Source organism: Miniopterus schreibersii (genome assembly GCF_964146895.1).
Source record: "Miniopterus schreibersii genome assembly, chromosome: X".
In the NCBI taxonomy this organism is placed as follows: domain Eukaryota; kingdom Metazoa; phylum Chordata; class Mammalia; order Chiroptera; family Miniopteridae; genus Miniopterus; species Miniopterus schreibersii.
In genome coordinates, this window is record NC_138104.1 from 19,189,196 (window position 1) to 19,215,818 (window position 26,623).

At 40.7% G+C, this 26,623-nt stretch overlaps 1 protein-coding gene and 1 long non-coding RNA gene across 4 annotated transcripts in view; one reads left to right on the forward strand and one right to left on the reverse strand.

Moving 5' to 3' along the window:
- The window catches only part of LOC308551438, an 80,863-nt gene extending 69,300 nt beyond the window's left edge, over positions 1–11,563 (forward strand). The window contains exons 3-6 of one of the 2 annotated variants that reach the window (XR_013998022.1): positions 3,945–4,063; positions 8,086–8,190; positions 9,854–10,007; positions 11,400–11,563. This is a non-coding gene — a long non-coding RNA (uncharacterized lncRNA). Of the gene's footprint in view, positions 1–3,944; positions 4,064–8,085; positions 8,191–9,853; positions 10,111–11,399 lie in introns of those variants that run through there. The other variant, XR_013998021.1, reaches the window with a different exon arrangement.
- A 10,330-nt stretch (positions 11,564–21,893) lies between these two features.
- Positions 21,894–26,623, reverse strand: part of PLS3 (plastin 3) — an 80,097-nt gene continuing 75,367 nt past the window's right edge. For both annotated transcript variants that reach the window (XM_081125062.1, XM_081125063.1), the window contains exons 13-17: positions 26,070–26,184; positions 25,732–25,865; positions 24,927–25,050; positions 24,583–24,707; positions 21,894–23,141 (exon numbers count right to left, since the gene is read on the reverse strand). In XM_081125062.1, coding sequence (XP_080981188.1) covers positions 23,009–23,141; positions 24,583–24,707; positions 24,927–25,050; positions 25,732–25,865; positions 26,070–26,184 — 631 coding nt within the window. In that variant the 3' untranslated portion in view covers positions 21,894–23,008. The remainder of the gene's footprint in view (positions 23,142–24,582; positions 24,708–24,926; positions 25,051–25,731; positions 25,866–26,069; positions 26,185–26,623) is intronic.

Below are 26,623 nucleotides of genomic sequence, written 5' to 3' on the forward strand. Positions count from 1 at the left end.
AGTTCGGGCAGAGGTGGGTGGGGTTTCCCGGGCCGGAGGGAGGAGGACAGTGAGCATCCTGAAGTGCCTTGTCCTGGCCAGGAAGCTGCCTTTTGCATTTCAGGTCAACACGGGAAATCTCACAAAACGCTGCCGCCTTCAACTCCTAGGAGGTGAAGGGAGGGCTTCATGCTCTGCCACAGCCCCCCCACCTGGTGGAGTGGAAAGTGCAAGAGCCTTCACCTCCTCCAGGTGGAGTTAGCTGCCCAATCCCTGGGCCCTGGACCTAGGCTGCCCCCCTGGATTCCTTGGTGTTTCTGGCCCTGCACTTTAGGGAGCAGTGGCCACTTCCCATGCAGAGATCCAAATCATAGCCTTTTCTCTGTCTCCATTCCCTGGACAATCACAGATTCAAGAACTACTCATTGTGCCAGGAAACTGAGGTCTAAATGGCTTTGCCGTTGTGAAGGAGGGCGGCACAGGATGGATTCACACAGGGGCGCCCACGTTGCAAATCCATTGTTCTCTCCTTGCAAACAGCCGATGAGCCCGCCAAAGAGACGCTCAACATCAGTAGCCATGGGAAATAAGAAATCACGGGACAGCTAACATAAAAATGGAAAATAATACATGTGATCAGCATGTGGAGAAATGGGAGCGGGGATTCACTGCTGGTGAAAATGTTCTGTGGTGCTCGGACAATGTCGTTGTTACAAAAAGTTAGACACGGGGGGACCACAGGATCTGCAGTCCGCTCCTAGGCCTATAGCTCAGGGGACTGAAAACAGACATTCAAACAGAAGCTTATACATGAATGTTTATGGCAGCATTATTCAAAAGCCAAAAGGGAAAACAACCCAATTGCCCATCACCTGACAAATGTGTACACTGAATGTGCCATATCCACACCGTGGACTTTTATTTAGGTAAAATATGGAATAAAGTACTGACACGTGCCAAAACATGATGATACATGAAAAAAGCCAGACACCAAAGAGCACTGTAAGATTTAATTCACATGAAATGTCTGCAAGGGTCAAAGCTATGGAGAGAAAGTCAGTCAGTGTTTGCCAGGGGCTAGGGAGAGGGGCATGCTGGGTGGAAAACGTTTCCTCCACTGTCTCAGGTTCAAAGGGCTAGGGTCCTGCAATTAATTAAAGTAAATTAAGAGGAGAAAGTTTATTTATTATGTGGGAGTTTCAGATGAAGAGGCTTCCTAAGGAGCTAGACATAGAGGTTCACATACCAGCTTCACAAGGGGTTTGCTGGACTAGGACTTCAAAGGAGGGAAGGATCCGATGAGGCCTGTTTGCTCAATCTCTTGGAATGTTCTAATGTCCAAGATCAAGCCCCCTAATTGAGTTCCCCCAAAGTTGGGGGTGGGTTGGCAGCAGTCTCTTATAAAGCTCTGCTCTAGTCAGGTAAGGGAAGCTCAGAAAAGGCTTATTTTCGCCCCTGCTGTAGCTCAGAGGCTTTCACTTTGAAGTGTCTTTTATACTCTTCAGGTGGGTGATCAGTCCCATCAGGAGAATGGGGATGACTGATGATAAGCATGGACTTTCTTTTGGTGGTGAAAACGTCCTACAATTTCCTGTGGTAATGGGTGCACATGTTTATGAATTTACTAAAGAATAGTGACTTGTACACCTCATCTTTTAAATTTATTTTTTCAATTACAGTTTGCATTCCATATGATTTTGTATTCTGACTTGCATACTTTAATATGGTGACTTGTGTGATATGTGAATAGCGTATCAGTTATTAAAGTGTAAACCAGCACATGACTTCCATAAAATTCAGGGAAAAGGTGAGCAGAAATTTTACAGCATGGGTAAATCAACGTAAGAATTCTGTAACCATTCGATCAATCTTCACATCACGACAAATGTGAGCAAGAGATATCATGTGCTTCTGATATGATGTAATCAAAGGACAAAGCATTAAGTAGGACATGTTCTTGCCAAAGCAATTGAGCCTGTATCTACCCCAGGACATTGTGTTTCTAATGGAACACGGCTGGCACAAGGATGCCTACGGGGCCACCCAGAATGTGAGTAATCCTACAGGGCCAACAATCCAGTCCTTTCGTCAAAGGAACTGCAAAGAAAACGAGGGGAGGGGCTGTTACCGATTACAAGAGGACGAAGTTATATTTCAGCCAATTCTGTGTATGAAACTTGTTTAGATCCTAATAAGAACAAATGAAGTTGAAGAGACATCTATAGATGAAGCACATTCATCGCACAGGGACGTTTTCATGTTAAATTACAATTAGGGAATAATTGTCATGTTTGGCAGATGTAATGATGGTAGTTTGGTGATGTTTTTTCAAAGCCCTACTTGTTAGCGTTTATGGTCCAGTAGAACATGGGTAGAAAATAACTTCTGTGCATTCATTTGTGCCTGAAGTCATAGGATATCTGGCATATGCTTTGAAATATGCCAGCAACAAGTACAATTAAAAGTCATTGACTAAATGTTGAGTGTTATTGAAGACGGCTGATACGTAGATTGTTGTTATATTGTTTACAATGATCCATGTTAAAGAGCTAAGGAGATTCACAAAAACAACGATGGCAACCAAAACAGATAAAGTACCCCTATTTTGAGTGTTATTGAGACTATGGGTGAAAATATCAACTAGGAGAGTTGATTATGGTCACATTTACAGAGCTGTAATTGGTTGTGTCTCCATTTAGGGCTGGAGACAGGTGATTCTTCTTTTAAGTATTGTAGAAATATTTGACTGCTTAAAGTGCAGTGTACAGTATCTATTTTTAATGACCCCTTTTACAAATATGTTAATATGCGGAATAAAAGTCTGAAAGATGTACAGTGTACAATTAACAGGGTCACCTCTGGAAATGGCCTGATAATCATGGCTGGTGGGAAAAGGTGACTTCCATTATGTGCTGACTACCTAATATGGCCAGGCACTGTTCTGTATGCTGGAAATACATCCATGAACGAGACAAAAAGTACCTGCTCGGGTGGGCTCACATTCCTGTGGGGGAGGCTGAAAAATAAGACACGAATATCATGAGAGAGAGTGACACGTGCTCTGCAGCGAACCAGAGCGGGGGTGGAGCAGGGCCTGGGGAAGGTGTGGGGATCTGCACCTTCAGGTGGCTTGTGCAGCACAGGTCCCACTGAGAAGGTGAAATAAAGGCCTAAAGGAAATGAGGGGAAGGGGGAGTCCTGTGGAGAGCTGGGGATGAAAGTTGCAACGAGAGGGAATATCCTGCGCTTCTTACTGATGTTGTTACTCTGTTAAATCTTTGAGCCCACTGGTAAATAGTCATTTCCCTGCCAAAGTTACCTTGGTGGTTTATATAGTTAGGACATGGCTTAAGACCTTTGCCACTTTGAATAAATTGAGGCTCTAGCCACACATACTAGGCCTATGTCTCTATAAAATGTATCTTTTTGGAATACATGTGGAAATTGGTCCTTGCATAGCTTGCTAAGTGGCTCTGCCCAGTTTTGCAAGCTGTTCATAGCTACTTGAGTGTCAGTGGTGTACAAAACCCAACTGTCGCTTAGCACCCAGGGCCAGGACAGGACGTTCCTGTCTCACTGGAATCACTGAGTTCCGAGAACATTTCTGTATCCCTGGATGTGGGGCTAACAGGTTCCTTATTTCATTAACCTCAGGGAGAGTAGCTAAAGGGAGCAGAAAGGCTGAGCAGTATGTATGGCCACAAGCCTGAACCCCAGCAACTTACTGGGTGATGTCACTACATGGTCACAGTTGATGACATCACAATGGGTCTGGCAGAATACAGTCTGGACCATCTTTAGGCTTAGGCTCATTTCTTCCCAGGGTGTGCAGTGGCTGGAGGGGTCTCTTCTACAGACCTAGGACAAGACTGGTGATTTTATTCTTTTAAAATGATGATCTTTACTTAGAGATGTTGATTTGTATCTGTGGCAAAGCTATTCACAATACTTTCTTTCCCTTTCAGGCCCCAGTTTCGTAAGAAAACTGGAGAGTGTGTTCCAGAGCTCCTGTGACAGTGTCATGGGCTAGACCCAGAGTTCAAGCACAGACGAACATCTGATCCTGATCTCACACTTCTCTTAGGTATGTAACACAACTCTCAGTTGTACTTTGATTCTGCATAACCCCCTCTGGACAACAGGCTCCCTTTTTTTTCTTTTAATTTTTTTTTTAATTGATTTTAAGAGAGAGGAAGGGAGGGGTGGGGAGACAGAGAGAGAGAGAGAGAGAGAGAGAGAGAGAACATCAATGTGTGAGAGAAACATTGATCCGTTTGCCTTCTGTACGTGTCCTGACCAGGGATCGCACCTGCAGCCTGGGGATGTGCCTTGACTGAGAATCGAACCCACCACCTTTTCGGTGCATGGGACGATGCTCCAACCAACTGAGCCGCACCGGTCAGGGCAACAGGCTCCTTTTGCAAGGTAGGTCTCTCAGTGAGCTTCCTCTGTTAGGATCCGGTTCGGCGCTGTGTCTGTGCATACTCCATTGCTGTAATTGTTCATTATGATGATCGTGAGAATTCTACCTGTGCCCTCAGAAATATTAGCCCATTTGCAAGTTCCAGCACCCCTGAATTCAGTTCAAACTCAAAGCTCAGAGAGGCCATTATTTTACTAGAAGTGACTTCACACATCTAATAGGTATAGATGATATCTCTCAGTTGTACTCTGTGTTGTATCCCCTTGATTTTTACAAGCGTGACTTTCTGAAATGTTTTCATCCACTTTATACTGGTGCCAGGGAGTTTGGTAGAAATCATGTGTCCATTAGTCTCCGGCAAGTATTACAGCTATGTTCTTAGTGCCCAAGATTGAGCCAAGGGAGACAGAAAGGGTCGTTTCAGTAACCTGACGCCTTTTGAAGCTATCCGAATAGCCTGATATTTTCACAAACCCTAGAACTAGGAAAGCATTCCAGGGGATCCTGTTTGTCCCCCTGATTGCTGAGGAGAGGACCTTCTGTCTCTTTACACTTTGACTTATCTTGGAGATAATCCAGGTTTCTATCATTCCAGAAATTACGGAATATCACTGAAGTTACTTCAGGATTTCCTTACTTTTCCTGTTGCTAGAATAAATTCTAAGATTTTGGGTATTAAATATTTGCACGAAGTCAGTTTTGTTGGTGAAAGACATTGCATGCTTTTTGATTAATACACCTTTTATATTGAAAGTTCTTGTTTTAAGGAGCACATTCAAAATTCCCTTTGGGAATCTTAGAATCCACTCATTTGGAGCTGTTGCTGTCACCAGATACAAGAATGGGGCAAATGGTAGTTATTTATCCATCACAGCTTTCTGTGCACATATATTTTAGGAAAATGAGCACTAGAAAATAATAATAACAAAGAAATTTCAGTGTGCGATGATTTTTCTCACTCCAAATTAAAATTTGAACAAAAGGATGGCCCTGGCCAGTGTGACTCAATTGGTTGGGTGTTGAAGGGTGCACCAGGTGTTGCTGGTTGTATTGCCTGTTGGGCACATGCTCGGGGTGTGGGCTTGATCCCCTGTGTCAGGCATACCAGTGGCAGCCCACTGATGTTATGCTCTCACATCAGTGTTTCTCTTTCTCTCTCTCTCTCTCGCTCTCTCTCTAAAAATCAATAAAAATATTTAAACAAACAAACAAAACCAAAATTATGTGTGTTCTTCCAGTGGGTCCCTGCCAATATAAATTAGTTCAAAGAAGTCATAAAAAGAAGTCTCAGCTTTGTCACTAATTGGCTGTGGCTTTAAGTAAGTCACTTACATACCTTTGGATCTCAGTTTCTCCATCATTCAGGGTAGGATAAGGTTAGCAGACTTCTGAGCTGACCTCTTCCAGTTCACATATTTCAAATTTTGGCCATTCTGATTCTATGTGTGGTTACAGATTATTTAGCTAATTTAAATCACAGGTAGAAAGTTTGAGTGGCTCTCTGCAAATGTACCATTGAAGCATTTTCAGAAGGAAATTGTGGACAGTGTGCTTGTGTAGGCACCAAGCCAGAATGCAACACAACACCTGGAGAAGATAACCTTAGGGAGTGAGGTGAGTGTGGATTAGAGGAATCTTAGTGTAGATAACAGTCGACCTGCACAAGCTTGCATTGCAGGATCTCCATCTTCTTGGTGAGCTAGCAAATAAGTTCATTTACTGTTCCTGAAGCTCTTTGGGGGTTCGAAATTTAAATAGACTAGAAAAGTTTTGGAACAGCCACTGGGATATTTTCCAGGTAGGGAGGGATCAATGAATGAGTAAGTGGTAGTTCAGGTCTCACCCCAAACACTCTCATTGCCCAGATTGCTCGCCTGCTCTTTCCTCAAACTTGAATATGAGTGACATTTTAAAATTTCCAGGCCCGGCCGGGCGTGGCTCAGCGGTTGAGCGTCGACCTAGGATCCAGGCAATTGGGGTTCGATTCCCGGTCAGGGCACATGCCCATGTTGCAGGCTTGATCCCCAGATGTGGGCATGCAGCAGGCAGCCGATCAATGACTCTCTCATCATTGATGTTTCTATCTCTCTTTCTCCCTCTTCTTTCCTCTCTGTGAAATCAAAAAAGATATATTTAAAAAAAAAATTTCCAAAGTTCAGATCTACTCTGTGGAGTAATGTTTATTGACAGTGAAAGTAGTTTTGGTTGTTCCACAAACTCTAAAGACAATTCTAGATAGGAAGATAAACCAGTTTTAGAAACAGAAGTAGCATCATCCAGACAGGTGTATAACCTTCTAAAATGACTTGAAAAGACAGTAACAACAATCAAACAATATATAAATATAATCTTTCTATAACTGGGCTGGACGGTGTTCATTCTAAAACTTTAGGCTTGTTTGGACCTGTTTAGAGTCCTGGCTGCTTGACTAAAGTGGGGCTGGACCAGGTCATAATTGTAGAATGTCTACCATCCAGATGTTCTCTTAACACTGCATCTTAAGTGCTCACAGTCCCACCTTGAACATTTTATACAGGTGTCCTGGTTAGCCATCTCAAGGACAATGCATTTATGGCAAATACATCATTTTGGTGTCTGATTTTGTAGAGCACCTCTTAGGGCATGGTAGACACTTCACTGTGTAGGAAAAAGATTTTAGTTCGTGTGAATGCGCATCATTTGAGCATTCTAGAACTATAGTCTCTTATCCAGGTTAAATCTAGTTAAGTTGAACTGCTTGATAGGTTTTTAAAAAATTAATAGACTTTTTAGAAATAGGTATTTCTGATATACTCCTCCCCCACTCCCAGTTTCCTTTATTATTACCATATTGAATCAGTGAGATACATTTGTTACAATTAATGGGCTCATTTAATACATTATAATGAACTAAAGTCCATAGTTGACATTAGTGTTCTTTGTGTTGTAAATTCTCTGGGTTTAACAAGTATATGATGACATGTATCTTCCATTATAGTATCATACACAGCAGTTTTACTTCCCTAAAAATCCTCTGTGTTCTACTGACTTATTCATCTCTCTCCCCTACCTTGAACCCCTCATGGCCACTGACCTTTGAACTTTCTGCATAGGCTTGCCTTTTCCAGAATGTTACATAGTTGGGATTCTACAGCACATAGCCTTTGCAGATTGGTTTCTAACACTTAGCAATATGCATTTAAGGTTTCCCCGTGTGTTGGCAGGATAGCTCATTTCTTTTAATACTGCTTTCTTTTAATCCATTGTGTGGATGTGCCACAGTTTGTTTATCCATGCACTTATTGGAGGGCATCTTATTTTTAGGTCTCGTTTTGTAATTCATTCAACTTAAAGCTTTTGGTATAAAACATTAAAAAATGATATTGATTTCTAAGATCTACATTTCAACAGAAAAACAGTAAAAATGTTTATGATAAATTAAGAAAAATTCCTTGGTTCACCCATTTTTTGCTTTTTCTTCTCCAGGAGTGAAAATGGGTTTGTTTGCCTTTGGTAGGGACATACTCTTCATTACAACCTCTGTCACCACCAGCACTGGCTTCTTTCCCACACGGGTACTTAACTGTCAGGAGAATCATCACGACTGAGGGGCTGAGATTTAATGCTCTATTTTGTATATAATATTGTTTGAAGCTTTTGTAAAACTATTATTAGGTGTACATTAATGGTGGTGATCATTGCAGGAACATGAAGCATTCAGAGTCTGAAACTAAGCTCAAGCCAAGATCCACAAAAAGGAAGAAAAGGTCAAAGAGCCTGGAACAGCTTTCCAGCAGTGTTGAGCTCAGGTACTAAACTAGACATATATTCTCATCACGGTGAGTTCTACGGTAGAAAATTGTTTTGTTAGATGGAAGGAAAATGCAAACAGAAGCAGACTTCCTGGCAGTTTAGCATCTTAGCTTAAATGGCTCCACAGATTTGATTTTCCAGGACAATAAATAATTTTCCTGTGTGGAAAAGACTCAAGCATTAGTTTCTTAAGCTTTCTTCAAAGCTTTGTGAGAGAATATATTACACCTGCAGAACTATTTTTGAGAGGAAATGTTCATGATGTGAATAATTGGGTTTACATTATTTCCTTTCAAAAAGAAACTCCTCACCCAGCCAGTGTGGCTTGGTGGTGAAGTCTCCACCCATGAACCTGGAGACTGTGGTTCGATTGTCGGTCAGGGCACATGCCCGGGTTGCAGGCTCCATCCCCAGCGAGGGGCGTGCAGGAGGCAGTTGATCAGTGACTCTCTCATCATTGGTGTTTCTATCTCTCTGTCCCTCTCCCTTCCTCTCTCCGAAATCAATAAGAACTTATTTAAAAAAGAAAATCCTCATTTTAATGGTTCCCCAAAGCCCTCTGCAGACCTTTGTGAATCTCAACTACTTTCATTTAATACCCTATAAACTTTATATAGCCACCTTTGACAAAGGCTCCCTTGCATACTTAAAATCTTGATCAGAGTGTCTGAACTTTACAACTGTTATGTAGTCTCCACAAGACAGCTCATGTTTAGAAGGAGTATGCAGAAAGTGAAGATTGTATCTTAACATAGTAGATGCTCAATAGGTATTTTTTTCTTTAATTGTTCTGTTTCCACCATTCTACCAAAAATTATGTCAAAAGTTACCAGTGAACTCCAAATGACCCAGTCTAGTGGCCCTTTCCTAGCCCCATTATGTTTTATTCTATTTGATAATTTCTTTTAATTTCATTTTTTTCTGTCCTCCAGCTTCCCTTTTTCCATCTCTGAGAAGTCAGTTACTCTCCCTTTTACCCTCCCCGTGGGGCATTCCCCATGGTTCTGTCCTCAGCTTATAACTAATGACATGCATTCATGAGGAGGTAGTCAGCTATAGGAAGGGAACTAATTTTGCATAAGAACTGCATTAAAACCTTACTCATGTTTCGCACTAAGTGCATGATAGAGTAATTCTTCTTTGTAAATGTTTATCATGAACTATATGTGTAATTATTTTGGAGTAGTATTTCACAAAGCTTTTATGAGGGTATCAACTGTCCTAGCATTAGAGTGTTAGCAGAAGTAGTCATTGTGTAGCATTTAAAGAGCTTATCAGCCTGGCCAGGCATGGCTCAGTGGTTGAGCATTGACCTAGGATCCAGGAGATTGAGGTTTGGTGCCAGGGTTGCCGGCTCGATCCCCAGATGGGGGCGTGCAGGAGGCAGCCGGTCAATGGCTCTCTCATCATTGATGTTTCTATCTCTCTCTCTCCCTCTCCCTTCCTCTCTCTGAAATCAATAAAGATATATATTTAAAAAGAAATAAAGTCCTTATCAAATACCTGTACAAGTCTTTTTCATGTACTGTGAAGTTTTAAGATGTTGATAAATGAGCAGTATGTAATCTATGGAAAACACAAACATCTACTGTTATGAATTATTTGCTGCATATTTATTTTATTACAAGAATTTAAATGTTAGATTTACTTATGTTACAGGAGCATGACCCCTCCGATTCCTTTTACATTTCACGACACGTTCCACTGCATCCACAGGCATATGGAAGGCCATTGCCACCACCACATCTACCAGCGCCACCAGCGCCCAGAGGAGTTGCTCCTCCTGCTCGAACTCCTTTACCTGGAATAAGTGGTAAAGCATTCCACTACCATTACTTTTGCTCAAGTACCTCTTCCTGTGGGATCACCCACTGTCTGTCTATGGAATGAAGCAGAAATAAATGTATAAGCCTGAACTCCATGTCTTGATTCTTGAACTGCATTTACTCGATTCTCCTTTAACAGAATCAACTTTCCAAAAGGAAAACTTTGAGTAGAAGATTTGGCATTTCCTGGCTGTTGGTCATGCAATTGTGAAAAATGCATAGCTGTGTACATAGTGTTAGAGAATATGAGTGCTGACTACTTTTAGGCTATAGGGTTCCCTTTATATATAACTGAAAAGCAAACAAAACTAGTATTTATGCATGCATGCACTTGTGGTAAAACAGTTTTACAGAAAGCAAGTATTCCTACCTGCCTAATGGGCAGTTTTTAAAAATTTTAATTACGTAGTGAAGTTGACATTTTGGAAGGGACAATTCTATGACATTTAACACATGTATATATTCCTGTCACCAGCACTGTAATCAACGTGCAGAACTTTTATGTCACCCCAAAGAATCCCTGTGGGAAGCCGTTGTGGCCCCAGGCACGGAGGAGCTGCCTGGGTGAGCTGCAGATGTGCTCCCCGGCTCCCAGGGAGATGTGGGTGAGCTGCTGTGGCCCCAGGCACAGAGGAGGTGCCTGGGTGAGCTGCAGAAGTGCTCTGCTGCTCCCTGACCCAGACCTTGAGGCACCAAGGCGATACCAATTTAGTTTGCGGCCTTAAATTCTAGAAAGGCTTATTAGGAAGCTGGCCCTGGCCTGAAGGGTTAAGGGACAGTCAAGCTACATACCGAGCCAAGGACTCAATCCTTCCCCAAAAGTTCCCATTAGAAGCGGAGACAAAGATAGTTACCAAGGTCTGAGTTCCTGCAGGAGGCAGGATGTTTACACTGAAGGTGTGTTTGTGCAGCCTGGAGAGAACTACTTTGTATTGGGCAAGGGGAAGGAATGCGGGGCGGGGTGCTATTCCGCAAAAACAACAGCGCCGGTATAAATTGAGCTTGGAAAATAAACTCGGGGCTGCAGCCATCACGAGCTGCAGTCCTCCCAATCCCATCTTTTTTGTGTCTGTCTTTTCTCCATCCTCACCCCTACTCTCAGGACCATTCGACTCTGCCGGCGGGCTCCGGCAAATCCCTGAGTTCTTCAAGTTGTTCCTGTGTCGTCACTCCCTTACCCCACCCCTGAGCCCTGGGGGTGACTACTGACCCTTTATTTCCTTCGTGAGCTCCCCATCTTCCTTCCTTTTTCAGTCCACTATCCCCATCATTGAAACTCCACTGGGAATGTGAAATTGATGCTCCCAGCAATATAACTTTTTAGTAAAAGATGTATCTTGGACTTAAGGAGGCCCTGTCTATTGTTTTTGTTCATCTAGGTTAACACACCTTTGAAATAACCACCCTCAAGAAAGTACATAACAAGACTCAATGAATTCAAGAAGATTGAAATTGTATCAAGCATATTTTCTGACCACAATGGCATGAAACTAGACAAATAGAGAAAAAACCCACAAATGTGTGGAGATTGAAAAACAGCCCAGGGCTTCCCTGCAGAGCCAGCAGGTGCTGGTTCCTGGGCAGGTAGCTGAGGCTGAGCTGCAGGGTTATGATGGGAGGATGTTAGGTTTCTTTGACAGGTATTTCTCTCAAGTGCAGGCTGGTTTAGGTTTAGTTTTGTGTTGTGGGCCGGGCCACTGGGGCAGCCTCCATTTTGTGGGTACCGATTTACAAATTAACTTTATCAATAGGTACAGCAGGGAGTGTTTGTTGTAGCACAAATTCCCCCTTGGCTGATTAAGAGGAGATCAAGGACTATGTGATTGTCCGTAACAATCCTAACTAATGGGTTTATGCTAGTTTGTCTTTCAGAGGTGAAGTTGTGTAACTTAGGAATTTTGCTAGGGTCTGAGGCAAGTTTTGGGCCACGTTTGCCAGTGATGTTATCCCTAACAGGGGAATTGTAACTTACGTAGAGTTTATGAAAACAGTCAGTTATGCCTCTGGGAGTTTTATTTTTTTTTGTTTTAAATAAAGTCCCGTGGACTGCAGTTTGGAGGTTTGTGGGTATTTTTTCCCAGAGAAACAATCCACTGAAGGGACAGTACTTTTAAATATCTAAAAGTGTCTCACAATGCACACCTAAAACTAGTATAATGTATATCAACTGTAAGTGGAAAATAAATTAGTTTTAAAAAGAACAAATACAGAACAATTCCTCTAACAAAAGGGGGGCTCTCAAGTATGCTCAAAATTAAGCCAAACAGGATCATGTGTTTTCTGAAGAGAACGAATTGACTATCGTGGTCGGGAAAGCCTCAATATTATTGTCTACTTTTGATTGGCTAGGTCTTGCCAATAGTACTACAACAGCCTTAAGAGAAGCATTTTGAGAATCTGAGGGCAAGTTCCATTTTTACAGGGCTGAAGGTCAGGATTAGTGATAGGAGGGAAGCTTAAGTACCAGAAGGGGCCTATAGGAGGGATTCTGCCTCCTGAGATGTTGAAAGGAACTGATACTAAGTTACTGTCAGCAGGGTGTGCAGGAGGACGTCAGATCCAGCAATCAGTTACACTCAGAGCAGTAGCTGTGGCCTGGGCAAGACATAGAGGAGAATTTTGTTTTCCCTTAAGTGGCAGAAGAGGACCATAGAGGTTAAAAAATAATAGGATGAAGGACAAGGAGATCACAGTAGTGTTATTGAAGGTATAAAAGTGTAATTCTAGGTAATGTTAGTAGAAGGGCAAAGGGACAGAAAAGGAGTGTTGAAAAATTAAAAAAAATCTCATTCTGTCATCTTGGTTGGAACCTATCCACTTCTGAAGTCAGCAGCTTGTTGTGTTGTCCTGGGCAGAAGCTGTCCCCTTCTGCTGTCAGCCACTTCTGGACGATTCCTAAGAATCTTCAGTTTAAGGTCTTCTGATGAAATGCATGCTCAGTAATGTGGGAGGAAGTGATGGCATCTTTTCAGTAAAAAGTTTTATACACTTTAAACATCTAAGTATCAATATCTTGGAATTTTACTGATATGTCAGTTGTTAAAGGTACCAAGTGACAAGATATTTTTTATCAAGTCCCAAAGGAAGTTTTATTTCTGTTGCCAGTTTCAAAAGACCGAATGTCAAGGTGGCAGACCACGGACAGGATCTTTAGGTGTGGATTTTGAAAATGTACTTTGTTTACGATGGTCATGTAACTGGAGATATTTTCTAAATCTCCTGAAATATTCAGTCACATTAGCCTGTGATAGAGTAGCATCTGGGATGGCAAGTGAAATTTCCAAATGCATGAGGCAACCTTCTATTAACACATAAAGAGACAACTTAATGGTCCTTGAGAGGCTTGACCTTATTGTCATCAGGGCTAATGTCAGGACTTTGGGCCTAGGAAGTTGGAAGGTTTCTGAGAACTTTGATGATCATACTTTTAGAATTCTATTAATTTTCTTAATTTTTGTCTGAATCTGAATGTGGTAATGTGATGTAATTAAAAGTTTGAACAATTTATTCTTATTGTCCTCTCTCTTATAAGATTGAAGAGCAAATCTTTGTATTCCCTAATGGCCATTCCAGGAAACCCAAAGATGGTTTAGGCATAAAAGACATCTTAATAGTTTTATTATTCTGAACTTGGAACCTGGATTTGGGATAAGCAATATGGAGAATAGTTATTAGAGGAGACAAGGTATAAGTCCTGAGTATCTAAAGATGAGATATATTTACAATCAACATTGCACAACCATACTAGATTATACCCAGGCTAAAGCTGTGGGCGGGAGGTTGGGGGGGCGGGGAGCAGCAGCCATACCTCACATTAGCCAGGAGGGGGGATATTTGTTCATTTCTGAGACTTGGACAACATTCATGTTCTGTCTGTGTTCATACAAGATAAAGCAGTGGTCTTGTTTTTGTCTCACTTTATCACTATCACGGAGGAGCCCTGTTGGATGTTGTGTTCTGTGGATTTGTGTATGACTGCAGGCCCGGTCCCTTGTCAGGGGCTGTTTTCCTCTTTTTCACCAGTAATAGTGGTCTGTGAGAGGGCAGTTTGGTGATGCTGTTTAAATGTCTTACATATATTGTAAGTCTAAGCTGTCACGCTTTACAAGGAGCCCCTTCCATGGAATCTAACGAGTGTAGCACAGTTTCGAAATAGGATTTTGAAACCAGAGAGCAAGTATAGATCAAATCTGGACTTCAAGAAGATGCCTGCAGGATTTAAAAAAATCTACCTGGACCCTTTATCACCAGTTAACTCGAAAGAAACCCATCACTAGCTAAAGCATCGCTTCACGTTGGGGGTTTTACTGACTGTCCCCCGCCCTGGCCAACCAAACACATTCTGTTTACCAGTGTTCCATGTCCCCTTTCTGACTGTGCCCCGGCCTGGTACAAACTTCCATTATCACGCATCATTTTATGATTAAGTGTTTGTGTCCCAGATGCATATCCTCAGAGCTCAAGGAAAAGGATGGGTCCTTCATCTTTTCGGGCCTCTACAGAAGCCTGGGACAAAGCAGGTACTCGATATGGGTTCATTGGTTCCTTAGTTATTCATGAAAACCACTTTAACAAAAGACAGCCCAAAATGTAAGGTGGAAACTCTCCATCCACAGGAAGTATGTTGGATAAACAGTGACAAAAGAGGAAGATTCAAGTCCTAAGTTCTTCACTGAGGGACATTTCACAAAGTGAACAAAATCTGATACATTCCTCATCATGAGTCACTGCAAGTCCCTATACCTGGTGTTTAATGGTTTTATATAAAAATGTCTCACAAATACTATTTGTTTCCCAGTAAGTGGTTGTCATCTCCCTTTTGTTGGTCCTTTAAGTGTACCTTCCCATGCAGTGTTCCAAGGAAGGTGTATGTACAGGTATGTAAAGGATAGAGGCCCACTTTCCATTAAATACACAATTATTATTTTTGTCTTTTTTTTAAAAAAATATTTTACTGTGGTAAGCACATTTAACATGTGATCTAACCTCTTAACAAAATTTTAGATTTGAAGGGAAGAAAAAAACTTTCCCTATTTACAGATGACCTGACTATAGATAATCCCAAAGAATTTACCAAAAAACCCTCCAAATAAAATGAAACACTTAGGTATAAACTTTAAAAAAAATGTACAGACTCTGTATACTGGAAAGTTTAAAATCCTGATTAAAGAAATAAAACAAGACCTATATAAATGGAGACGCATACCATGCTCATGTATTGGAAGAGTTAGCATATTACAGATATCAACTCTCCCCAAATTAATCTATAGATTTCACACAATTCCTATCAAAATTCCTTTTTTGTAGACATAGAAAAGATTAAGGACCTAGGACAGCTAAAATAATTTTGAAAAAGAAAAATGAAGTGGGAGGAAGCACTGAACCCAATGTGAAGGCTTATTAATGAAAACGACTTTAACAGAAGACTCAACAGAAAAGTAATGTGGAAACCTCTCCATCCACAGGAAGTGTATAATGAAGACAGTGTGCTCTCGGCAGAGGGATAGACTCGTAGATCAAGGGAACATAATAAAGAACCGACAAATAGACCCAGGGGTTAAGGATGAAGGGTGGTATAAACAGAGCCACTAGGGAGCATAAATTGTGGTGGTTGTTCCATGAATCTATACATGGTACAATTGCACAGAAGTATAAACACACACAAATGAGTATAGAGTGCATGTAAAACTGGTGAAATATGAAAAGCACTGTGACTTGTACCAATGTCAATTTCTTGGGTTTCATTTAAAGTAAAAGTGTATTTTTTCACATAGGTACAGTTTTAAAATTTTATTTTTCAACTACAGTTTACATTCAATATTATTTCATGTTAGTTTCAAGTGTACAGTATGACAGTCAGACAATCATATACTTTATAATGTGTTCCCCACAATATTTGTAGTACCCACCTGGCATCATACATAGTTATTACAATATTATTGACTATTTTCTATGCTGTACTTTACATTCCCATGACTGTTTTGTAACTACCAATCTGTACTTCTTAATTCCTTCAGTTTTTTCACACAGCCCCCCAGCGCACCTCCCCTCTGGCAAGCATTAGTCTGTTCTCTGTTTCTATGAGTCTGTTTCTGTTTGTTCATTTATATTGTTCTTTAGATTTCACACATAAGTGAAATCATATGGTATTTGTCTTTCCCCTGACTGACTTATTTAACTTAACATAATACCCTCTAGGTCCATCCATATTGTCACAAATGGTAAGATTTCATTCTTTTTTATGGCCAAGTCATATTCCATTGATTATGTACCACAGCTTCTTTACCCACTCATCTATTGATGGGCACTTGGGTTGCTTCCATAGCTTGGCTATTATAAGTAACGCTGCAATTAACACAGGGGTGCGTATCATCTTTCAAATTAGTGTTTTGGGTTTTTGTATATCAACCCTGAAGTGCAATCAGTGGGTCATATGGCAGTTCCATTTTTATATTTTGAGAATACCCCATACTGTTCCACAGTGGCTGCACCAATATGCATTCCCATCAGCAGTACACTTTTCTCCACATCCATGCCAAACTTGTTTGTAATTCCCTGGGTTTTAAAAATCATGTTTCTCACTGTTTACTTTTTTCTACCTCCTGTATTTTTAAAAAATTTATCTTTATTGTTGAAAGTATTACAGGTGCCCCATTTCCCCCACAATTGGCCCACTCCACTTCGCTCCCATCTCCTCCCCAGGTCTTCACCCCATTATTGACTATGTCCATGGGTCATGCATATAAGCATATAACTTGTTTGGTTAATCTCCCCCACCCTCAACCGCCTTCCCTCTTTCCTCTGAAATACAATCGTCTGTTGCATGCATCAATGTCTCTGGATCTATTTAGTTCGTCAGATTCTTTTGTTCATTGGCTTCTTCTTAAAGAAGAAGGTGGTGATGAACTCCCTTAGCTTTTTCTTATCTGTGAAGCTCTTTATCTGACCTTCAGTTCTAAATGATAGTTTTGATGGGTAGAGCAATCTTGGTTGTAGTTCCATGTTTTTCATCACTTTGAATATTTCTTGCCACTCTCTTCTGACCTACAAAATTTCTGTTGAGAAATCAGCTGACAGTCATATGGATGCTCCCTTGTAGGTAACTAAATTCTTTTCTCTTGCTGCTTTTAAGATTCTCTCTTTGTCTTTAACCTTTGGCATTTTAATTATGATGTGTCTTGCTGTGGGCCTTTTTGGGTTCCTCTTGTTTGGGACCCTCCGTGCTTCCTGGACTTGTAGGTCTATTTCTTTCCCCAGGTAGGGAAAGTTTTCTGTAATTATTTTTTCAAATAGTTTTTCAATTTCTTACTCTCTTTCTTCTCCTTCTGGCACCCGAATAATACGACTGTTGAGCTGCTTGAAGTCCCAGAGGCTCCTTATACTATCTTCATATTTCTGGATTCTTTTTTCTTTTTGCTCTTCTGGTTGGGTGTTTTTTGTTTCCTCATGTTCCAAATTGCTGATTTGATTCTCAGCGTCCTCTACTCTACTGTTAATTCCCTGTAAATTATTCTTCATTTCAGTTCATGTAGCCTTCATTTCAAATTGATACTTTATTATGAATTGGATTTTCTCAGTTGTTTTCATAATACTCTTAATAATATGCTCAAGCATCCTTATAAACAAAATTCTGAACTCTGTATCTGTTAGCTTGCTTGCATCTATTTCATTTAGCTCCTTTTCTAGAGATTTCTTCTGTTCTTTCCTTTGTGACATGTTTTTTTGCCTCCGCATTTTGGCTGCTTCCAGGTGTTTGTTTCTATGTATTAGGTAGAGCTGCTATGTCTCCTGAAATTGGTAGAGTGGCTTTGTGTAGTAGGTGTCCTGTAGGGTCCAGTGGCTCAGCCTCCCCAGTCACCTGAGCTGGGCCTTCTAGGTGCTCTCCTGTATGGGCTGTGTGCACTGTCCTGTTGTAGTTGATCCTTGGTTGCTGTTGGTCTCCCTGGGAGGAACTGACCCCCAGGCCAATCAGCTGTGAGGACCAGCGTCAACTACAGCCAAAGAGCTGCTGTTCTGGAGACACCCCTATGGAGCAGGATTTACTTCAGTGGAGCTTTGGTGTTTGCCAAGTGTGCCCCCTGAGTGTGTCACTCATGGATGTGGTAGGGTTGCAATCCAGCGTGGTCAAGTCTGACCACCAGGTGCACTGTCTCTGGGCCTCCTGGGAGGTGCAAAGTCAGCGTGTGCCAGTGCCTTGCCCAGGGCCACCCAGCATGAACTACTCAGCAAACTCTTGTTGGCTGCTACTTGTGCTGGGCTTGGAGGTGTCCAGGAGAGGGCAAGCTATGAGCCAATGCAGGCTGTGCTAGTGCCAGGCCTGGGGCCACTTATCAAGCCGTATGTGGCAGGCTGCTGCTTGCTTGAGAAGTTTTAGGAAAGTCCTAAGCATGAGGCTGGAGAGGCCACTTGCACAGAAAAGCCCTGGAAATGGCCTGGATGAGCTGCAGGTGGGGAGGGGCGAGGCCTCCAGGAATCACTGGGGGGGGGTCAAAGGTGTGAGTCAGGTGCTGGTGATTCAAATATGGCGCCTGCCTGCCGGCTGTGTGTGGGGAGGACTCGCCAAAGGAGCAACGGTCTCTGCCAGCCCTTCTGCCTGGGAGGACCTGCCCCCCACCTCTTGCCCTGACTTCAGGCAGGTTAGTTCCCCCTCAGTGTCCCAGGTCCTTTCAGGCTGCTGCCCGGCGCTGGGCTCAGAGGGAGCGCGTCTGAGTCTGTGCGCCACCCGGGGGCCCTTTAAGAGGAGCTGCTGGGGCTCCCGCAGCCTCCGCAACCCTCAGCGACAGTCCCCGCTGGTTTCATAGCCCAAAGTTGTAGGGATTTCCCTTCCTGGCCCTGGAGCCCTGGGCTGGGGGTCTGCTGTGGGGTTGGGACCCCTCCCTCCTCCGGGAAACCCCCAGCGCCGAGATTCCCTTCCGGGTTTAAACTGTGGCACCGGGTGTGGGCCCGCGGCCGCGTCTCTGGGATTCAGCCCCGATCCGCCCTTGTCTGTGCTCCTACTGGTCTCGGTGCTTTTTCAGTTCCCTGGTTGTAGGGCTTCTGTTCAGCCAGATTTCTGGAGGTTCTGAGTGATGGTGGTTCTGTATTTTAGTTGTAATTTTGATGTGGTTGTGGGAGGCCATGGATACAGCTGTTACCTATGCTGCCATCTTGTTTCTACCTCCTGTATTTTTAAATTGAGGTATAATTGATATATAACCTTATATTACTTTCAGATGTACAATATGATTCATCTGTCACCCTAGTTACAAAATTTTTTCTTGTGATAAGAACATTTGAGATTTACTCTCTCAGCAACTTTCAAATATGCTATACAGTATTATTTGGAAAAGGCAAAACTATGGAGACAGTAAAAACATCAGTGGTTTCCAGGCATTAAGGGATAGGCAAGGATTAATAAACTGAGCACAGAGGATTTTCAGGACTGTGAAACTATTCTCTCTGATGGATACATTTGTCAAAACTCATAGAATACACAAGTGTGAAGCCTAATATAAATTATAGATTTGGGGTAATAATGATGTATCAATATAGGATCATCAATTGTAACAAATATACCACTCTGGAGCTGGATGTTGATAGTGACAGAGGCTATGCATGGGTGAGGCCAGAGGTACCGGGCAATCTCCATTCCTCAATTTTGCTGCAAACTTAAAACTGCTCTAAAAATAAAGTGTTTTTTTTTTTTAAAGGCAGTTCTTTATAGGTTTAAATTCATAACCCTTATTCTTTTGACAACCAGTGTTCCAATTTTATGTTTATTGGTTAATGACAGTATTTTGCATTGGACATTCATCTTCTTTGCTCATTTTTATAATGGAACTTTCTCTCATAGATATGCTAGACCTCTTAATATTAGTAATTTTAGTCTATTATTTAGAGAAAGGGAGAACTGGTGTGTTCAGTGCCACTGCTTTATACGAACACTTAACTATCCTTTATACAAATACTTAAGGTACAGTTCTATACACTGTAGACCTTGTACAGTGAAGCACCCAAGAAATCAGCTCTTTTTTTGAAGAAAGGGCAAGATGGAATATACCTTTTTTATCTTGCTTCAAAGGCATTAGGCTGAAAGCAACAACAAACAAGACAAACAAAAACTTATAGACACAACAGTATGGTGGTGATCAGAGGGAAAGGCGATTGGGGGAGAGGTAAGTAAAAGGTAAACAGGGTCAAATATATGGTGATGGAAGATTTGAATTTGGGTGGTAAACACACAATACAATATACAGACGATATATTATAGAATTGTATGCTTGAAATGTATATAATTTTATCAACCAATGTCACCTCAATAAATTTATTTAAAAAACTTTAAAAAGGCAGTAGGGCCAAAGTTAGTTATAGAGAAGAACCTTTAAACTTGGAAGGAGACAAATGTGGATAAGCATAGGCACTACAAGGTAGAAGACAGGTCATAAGATGTGATTGTCCTTACCTTGTTAGTTACCCTGGTATGTGTATGTTTGCAGAAGGCTTATCTTTTATTTATTCATGAACCATTTAAAAAATATATATCTTTATTGATTTCAGAGAGAGGAAAGGAGAGGGAGAGAGAGATAGAAACATCAATGATGAGAGTCATTGATTGGCTGCAGCCCACAACCTGGGCATGTGCCCTGACCGGGAATTGAACCCTGATCTCCTGGATCCTAGGTCAACGCTCAACCGCTAAGCCATGCCATGGCCGGGCCATGAACCATTTTTATATTAAGAAAATTAATCCACTATATGGGTACTATAGACCAAATACTTCCATCTTGCCCCAAATTCCTATGTTGAAATCTAATCTCCCATGTGATGGTATTTGGAGGTGGGGCCTTTAAGAGGTGATTAGGTCATGAGTTGGGGACAGAGCCCTCATGAGTGGGGTTAGTGACCTTATTCAAGAGATCCCAGAGAGCTCCCTTGCCCCTTCTGCCATATTGGGTTACAGCTAGAAGACAGCCATCTATGAACCAGGAAGTAGTTCCTCACCAGACAAGGAACCTGCTAGCACTTTGACCTCAGATTTCCCAGACTATACAACTGTGAGAAATAAATTTTTCTTGTTTATAAGCTACCTTGTATATGATATTTTGTTATAGCAGCCCAAATGGACAAAGACAATGGGACTAAACTTTTTGTCTTGGTCATCTATATTCTGACTTTATTTATTGTATTTATTTATATCCATTTTTGCAAAAGCGGAACTGTCAAATTTATTGTTCTCTTATTTTATGGTTTTGGGGTTTGTATCATACTTAGAAAGGTCTTTCTTACTCTTAGACTGTAAATGTAAAATATTTTATAACATCACCATGCAGCTCCTCAGAGGACTGCATTGCACATTACTCACTCACACAAAGCCTCAAAATGTTACCATAAACCACTGATTGTCAACTAGGGCTGCTTTTGCCCCCCATGGGACATTTGGCCATGTCTGGAGACTTACTTGGTTTACGCTGTGGGGGTGTGTTACTGACATCCTGCAATGCACAGAACAGCCCCTCCCCCCTCCAATAAAAAGTTACCCAGCTCAAAATGTCAAAAGTGATGAGGCTGAAAAAATCTGCTATAAACCACCTCTTTCCTGGTTGTTCAGATCCCCATTGTTTTGGTCTTCTGAATATCATAGAACATTGAAAAGACTGAGTGAGATGGGAAAGAAAGAAAAAGGGAGGAACTGGATAAGGAAATTTTGTAAGCTCATTGGTATGATCCCTCATTGGTATGATCCCTAATTCAGTTCCTGTAATTCACCTTCAAAAGTTTAAATTTAACAAATATTATATTATATAGTACACGAGAAAAAGAGTCAAAATATTGGAGTAAAAACCTGGCAAAGATTATTGGCATATTGCTAAGGGACAGAAGCATGAAGAGACTAATGATTATGTAAATGCCTTTATTGGAACTAATACATTGCTATCAGATTACATCATTTTTCAGAGTTAGAGTAACATTATGATCTGGAAAACTATAGCAAACAGCTTGACAAAGCAAGAGTACATAAGTCCTACATATATATTTTTATTTTTTAGTGACCACATCTCCTTGTCTTAGGTGTAAAATTAGAAAATCTATTGTACACTTAGCATACTTGGCCTACTGTATCCTATCTAAGTTCTGAGCACATTCTCTCCTCAAAAGTGTCATATTCAACAGCATTTTTAATCTAAAGAGAGAATTTGATGATACAGGTTTTAAAACAAATAAGCGGATATTGAACCAAGTGTTCTAAGACAAAATATGTCAACTGTTTACAGCTTGGGTGTGAGGGGAAAGATGCAAATTTAAGGTACATTTTCCTCTACCTACAATGTATGTTTTTTACTTACTTGAAGACCCCTTTAAAAAAGTAGCAAAATCAGCAGTCTTATTTAAGGTAATCAAAATATTCTTAAATGTACAAAAAAAGGATCATGTAGAAAGAATACTGTAAAAAGATACTGATTTTAAGAATAAAAGAATATGAAAAGCTTCTATTACATTCTGCACAGCCAGTTACTTCCGCCAATTTTCAGTACTATAAAGATAAGCAAAGGATACTCACAACCAAATACCCTCTGACCACAGTTCTCGATTAAAAACTACCATACTGGATGGAAAACAAAATTATTGCCTAATAATAGTCATATCCAATCATCTAAACAAGTCTCAAGAGGTGGACATTCATTCTAAGAGGGAAAAAGATACACAGAGAGAAATAACACATAGCAAAGGGAAATGTCAAGGGCAGCAACCTAGGAGAGTAAATGATTTGGCTATGAGCACATTTCAGGTGTCCTGATCAATCCAACTATGACTATGGGAAAGAGGAGTTGTTTTTATGAAAACTCTTCCCCTGAGGGCTCTCATGAGGAGCTAGTCTTGTTAATCAATCAAAACTAAAAGTCCTTTAAATGACCAACAGTTCCTTAAGCCGTGAGCATTTCACCTGGAAATAGCTGACCTGCTAATCATGCACCTGGGAGCAAGGCTGTTTTTATTCAAATTAATAATTTTACACTCTCTTCATTCCCCTACCCATCAAGCATGCAAACACGGTCATGACCATCTTGGGCTTTACTTCCACAAGGTCTTCAGGGAGAGCGTACACCCTGGCTCCAATTCTTCTAGCCATTGACACTGCATACCTATTTTTTGAGGAAACAAAAATTAAGATGAAAGCCTTGTCACTCAAGCACACAATATGAGACATCCATTTTCTCTTATATAATCATTTGGCTGGGATGTAAAGCTTCCATATTGAAAGTTCAAATTGGAACCATTTCACTTTTTGTTGTTTTTATTTTGTTTTTGAGGTTACTCTTAAGTAACACCAGGTTTTTAAACTCTGCTATTTGGACTGATAATATTTATTCACCCCTTTTCTCCCATATAAAATGAGAATTAATTTTGGATCACTGACTTGATATGAAAATGGAAAAAAACAAACATATAAAATCACCCAGATTGGCTGTACAATGTTTTTTTTTTAAGGTCATGTGGGTTTAAAAAACTTTTTTATTCATTGAGTTTTAGAGAGAGAGGAATACATGGACTTGTTGTTCCACTTATTCATGCGTTCATTGGTTGCTTCTTGTATGTGCCCTGACTGGGGATAGAACTGGCAACCTTGGCATATCGAGACGACACTCTAACCAACTGAGCTACCCAACCTGGGCTACAATCAATGTTGATGTTCTCATTGAGCATGTAATAAGATACATGGCACTTTCATGTGATCTTAGAGAAAATTATGCCAGATGCAAAATCCAAGTTGTTTTGGTAGATGAAGTGAATACTTCCAAATATTCAAGGGAAGAGAGAGTCTACATGGCACATGGCCAGAGTGCCCAGAGCAAGGAACAGAATGGGTAGACAAAGGAAGGAAAGAATTGACATGTCCAGCTAGGGAAATTTGCAGGAGCACACCTCAACTAACACATTAGCCATTTCTAGGTGTTTTATAACAGGAATCTTTTTTGAAGTAATACTTCTTAGCTATCCTATGAAGCCCTGCTCTGGGCTGATTTTCAGCATACTAGTAAAGCTTCCATGGGTTGCCTATGAAACTAGGTCACAGTCAAGGTCTTTGGTGAAGAAAGGAAGAGACAGGTGAAAAAGATCTTCTCAATATTGTTGAAATGCAAGAAACGTCCAAAGCACATTTTCACCTGAGGGTTAAGCGCCCTGCCCATTTAGGGACCACGATAATAAGCTCAACATATGTAGCCAGAGTGATCTATGCACAGTAAAAAAGACATCAGAGGATAAGGTATTTTTAAAAAGTGAGAAGAATACTCTCAGCTAAGGCATGATTATCCTTAGCTCATTTTTCCTGTTGTAAGTTTCTAGCTGAGTTGCATTAAAACATATACTACATGATTTCTGCAATCCCCTAAAGCAATAACTGATTGAGCACCTACTAGGTCAGGCACAATACTAGGCTCTTATATATTTTATTCATTTTAAAATCTCTAAGGTAATTATTATTGTTCCCATTTTACTGATGAGAACTCTCAGTCTCAAAGAGGTTTCCCCTAGGTGACACAATCTTAAGTGGTAGAACCTGAATCCTGCAATATCCCTTACTTGGCATTATTGTGCTTGTCATCTTCTGTTAGATTGCCGCTCTTAACAAGGTCATAATTTATGCAGCCTGGCTGGATAGCATCAATTAAATCCACAACTGCCAAACTGGAGCTGATCGTCTTGTCCTAGTGTAAAAGGAGAACAAATCTGAGAGTTTTAATGTGTACAAATTTCAATATACTTACAAAAAGTTGCCAAAACAAAAGCCCAGAGAATTAAAAGAGAATCCTGCCATTAGCCCAATGATAATTCTCACTCACAAAGAAACCAAAGGTTGTCCTTCTAGAGTTATAGATACTTTCTAGCAAACATAATATTTAATAGTCACACATGGAAATTCTTACCTTAAAACTCTGAATGGAAGTTGATTTTCCAGCTTCACTCAATGTTCTGTTCACCCAGTTTACAATGATGTCGTCATTAGCTTTTTGACCGTCTCCAAGGTCTTCCAGGACATTGAGGGTATATCTAAAAGAAGAAGCAAAGGGTCAATTCTACTTTATGAGAAAAAATGTAACCATTACGAAGATGCTTTATCTTCCATTTCTTTTATTTCTTAGATTTGAAAAACTAACGATTTTATGGAAAGAGAGCCACCCTATATGAAAAAAAATATTTCATGTAGAAGAAGCTTGCTACTGATTTACCCTTTGCAGTGGTGGTCATGCTGGGGTTGGGCTCTAAGATTTTCAGGGCTTTAATGAGCAAGCTCAACGGTCTACAGCAGGCACATTTTGTACTAGTCTGACAGTGGAAATGTCTTAAAATAAGCTATGCTTTGACTGGTACCCAGTCATCATAAATGCTTTTCAGCATTATAGTTAAGAGATCTTTTTCAAATGGATACATGGGATGTTCAAAACTTTGGCTGATTATTTCTTTAGTCATTGAACACTAAATGAGGCTCAAGTGTATGGCTCAGGTTTCTTATGAGAAAAGGAAATATTCACAGTTCTGTTGCCTAACTCTCAAGGAGGTGTCATCTCCCACCAAACATACAACATCCATTCATTACTTAAGCTCATTTCAGGGTCTAAATACAAAAATTTCAAAGGTGTACTCATTGACATGTTTACTCAAAAATGATAAGGACTAGATCACAGACCTGTATTAGAGTGAAGCTTAAATAGTTAAAATTGTGTATCATACCTTCTCATCAGCTGCCAGACTAAAGCTAAAGTCAGGGTTTGGTTCCCATCATTCAGGTCTTGTCCTCCAATGCCAACCAGGGAGAATTTGGCAGGATGCTTCCCTAATTCAACAGCATAGTTGCAGTTTTCTAGCTGCAAACACACAAAAGTAAATGGTTAAAGATTTCAATTGTTTAATCTGTATACATGTGTGATGCCAGATGCTTAGCACAGAAAAGTAAATAAGATGCAGTTCCTGTGGCAAGAAGCTTAGAGTTAAGAGATTTCCAAACAAAAGAAACAAACTTAGAAGAAAAACAGTCAGTAACAAAGATATGAGGCAACTTAGTTGTATACCTTTTTCATGTTGGCTCCAAGTTTTGGGTATGGGGGTTTATTAACCTTATTCCAGTCAACGGGAACTTTAATTCGCTCATACAACTGTAAGATTACCAGGGCATCTTGCAGGTCACTAATGATTTAAAAATAATTTAATTAGTGTTTGCAGACAGCTTGGCTTTTGTTTCCTTAAAAACAATAACATGACACCATTGAACAAAATATATAAAACCATCGATAATACCCAAGACATATATTCTATCAATCTATGCTGAAAATAGAGCTAAGACCATCTGATTCACTTAAAAGTACTTGTTGAGAGCTCACTGTTTGCAAGGCACTGCTCTAGAAGCTGGGCACATAGGCGAACAATCCCTTGCTCTACATTGAGTCAGAGAGAGAGACAGTAAACAAGTACATGGATAAATGGATATGATTTGGGGGTGCAAATAAGTATTATGAAGAAAAAAAGAGGTAGGGTTAGGGGTTAGAAAGTGGCAGGTGGTGGTCAACACCTGAATCAGTGTTGATCTGAATCAGTGGTGGGAATATAGTAAGGAAGTGAGGCACTA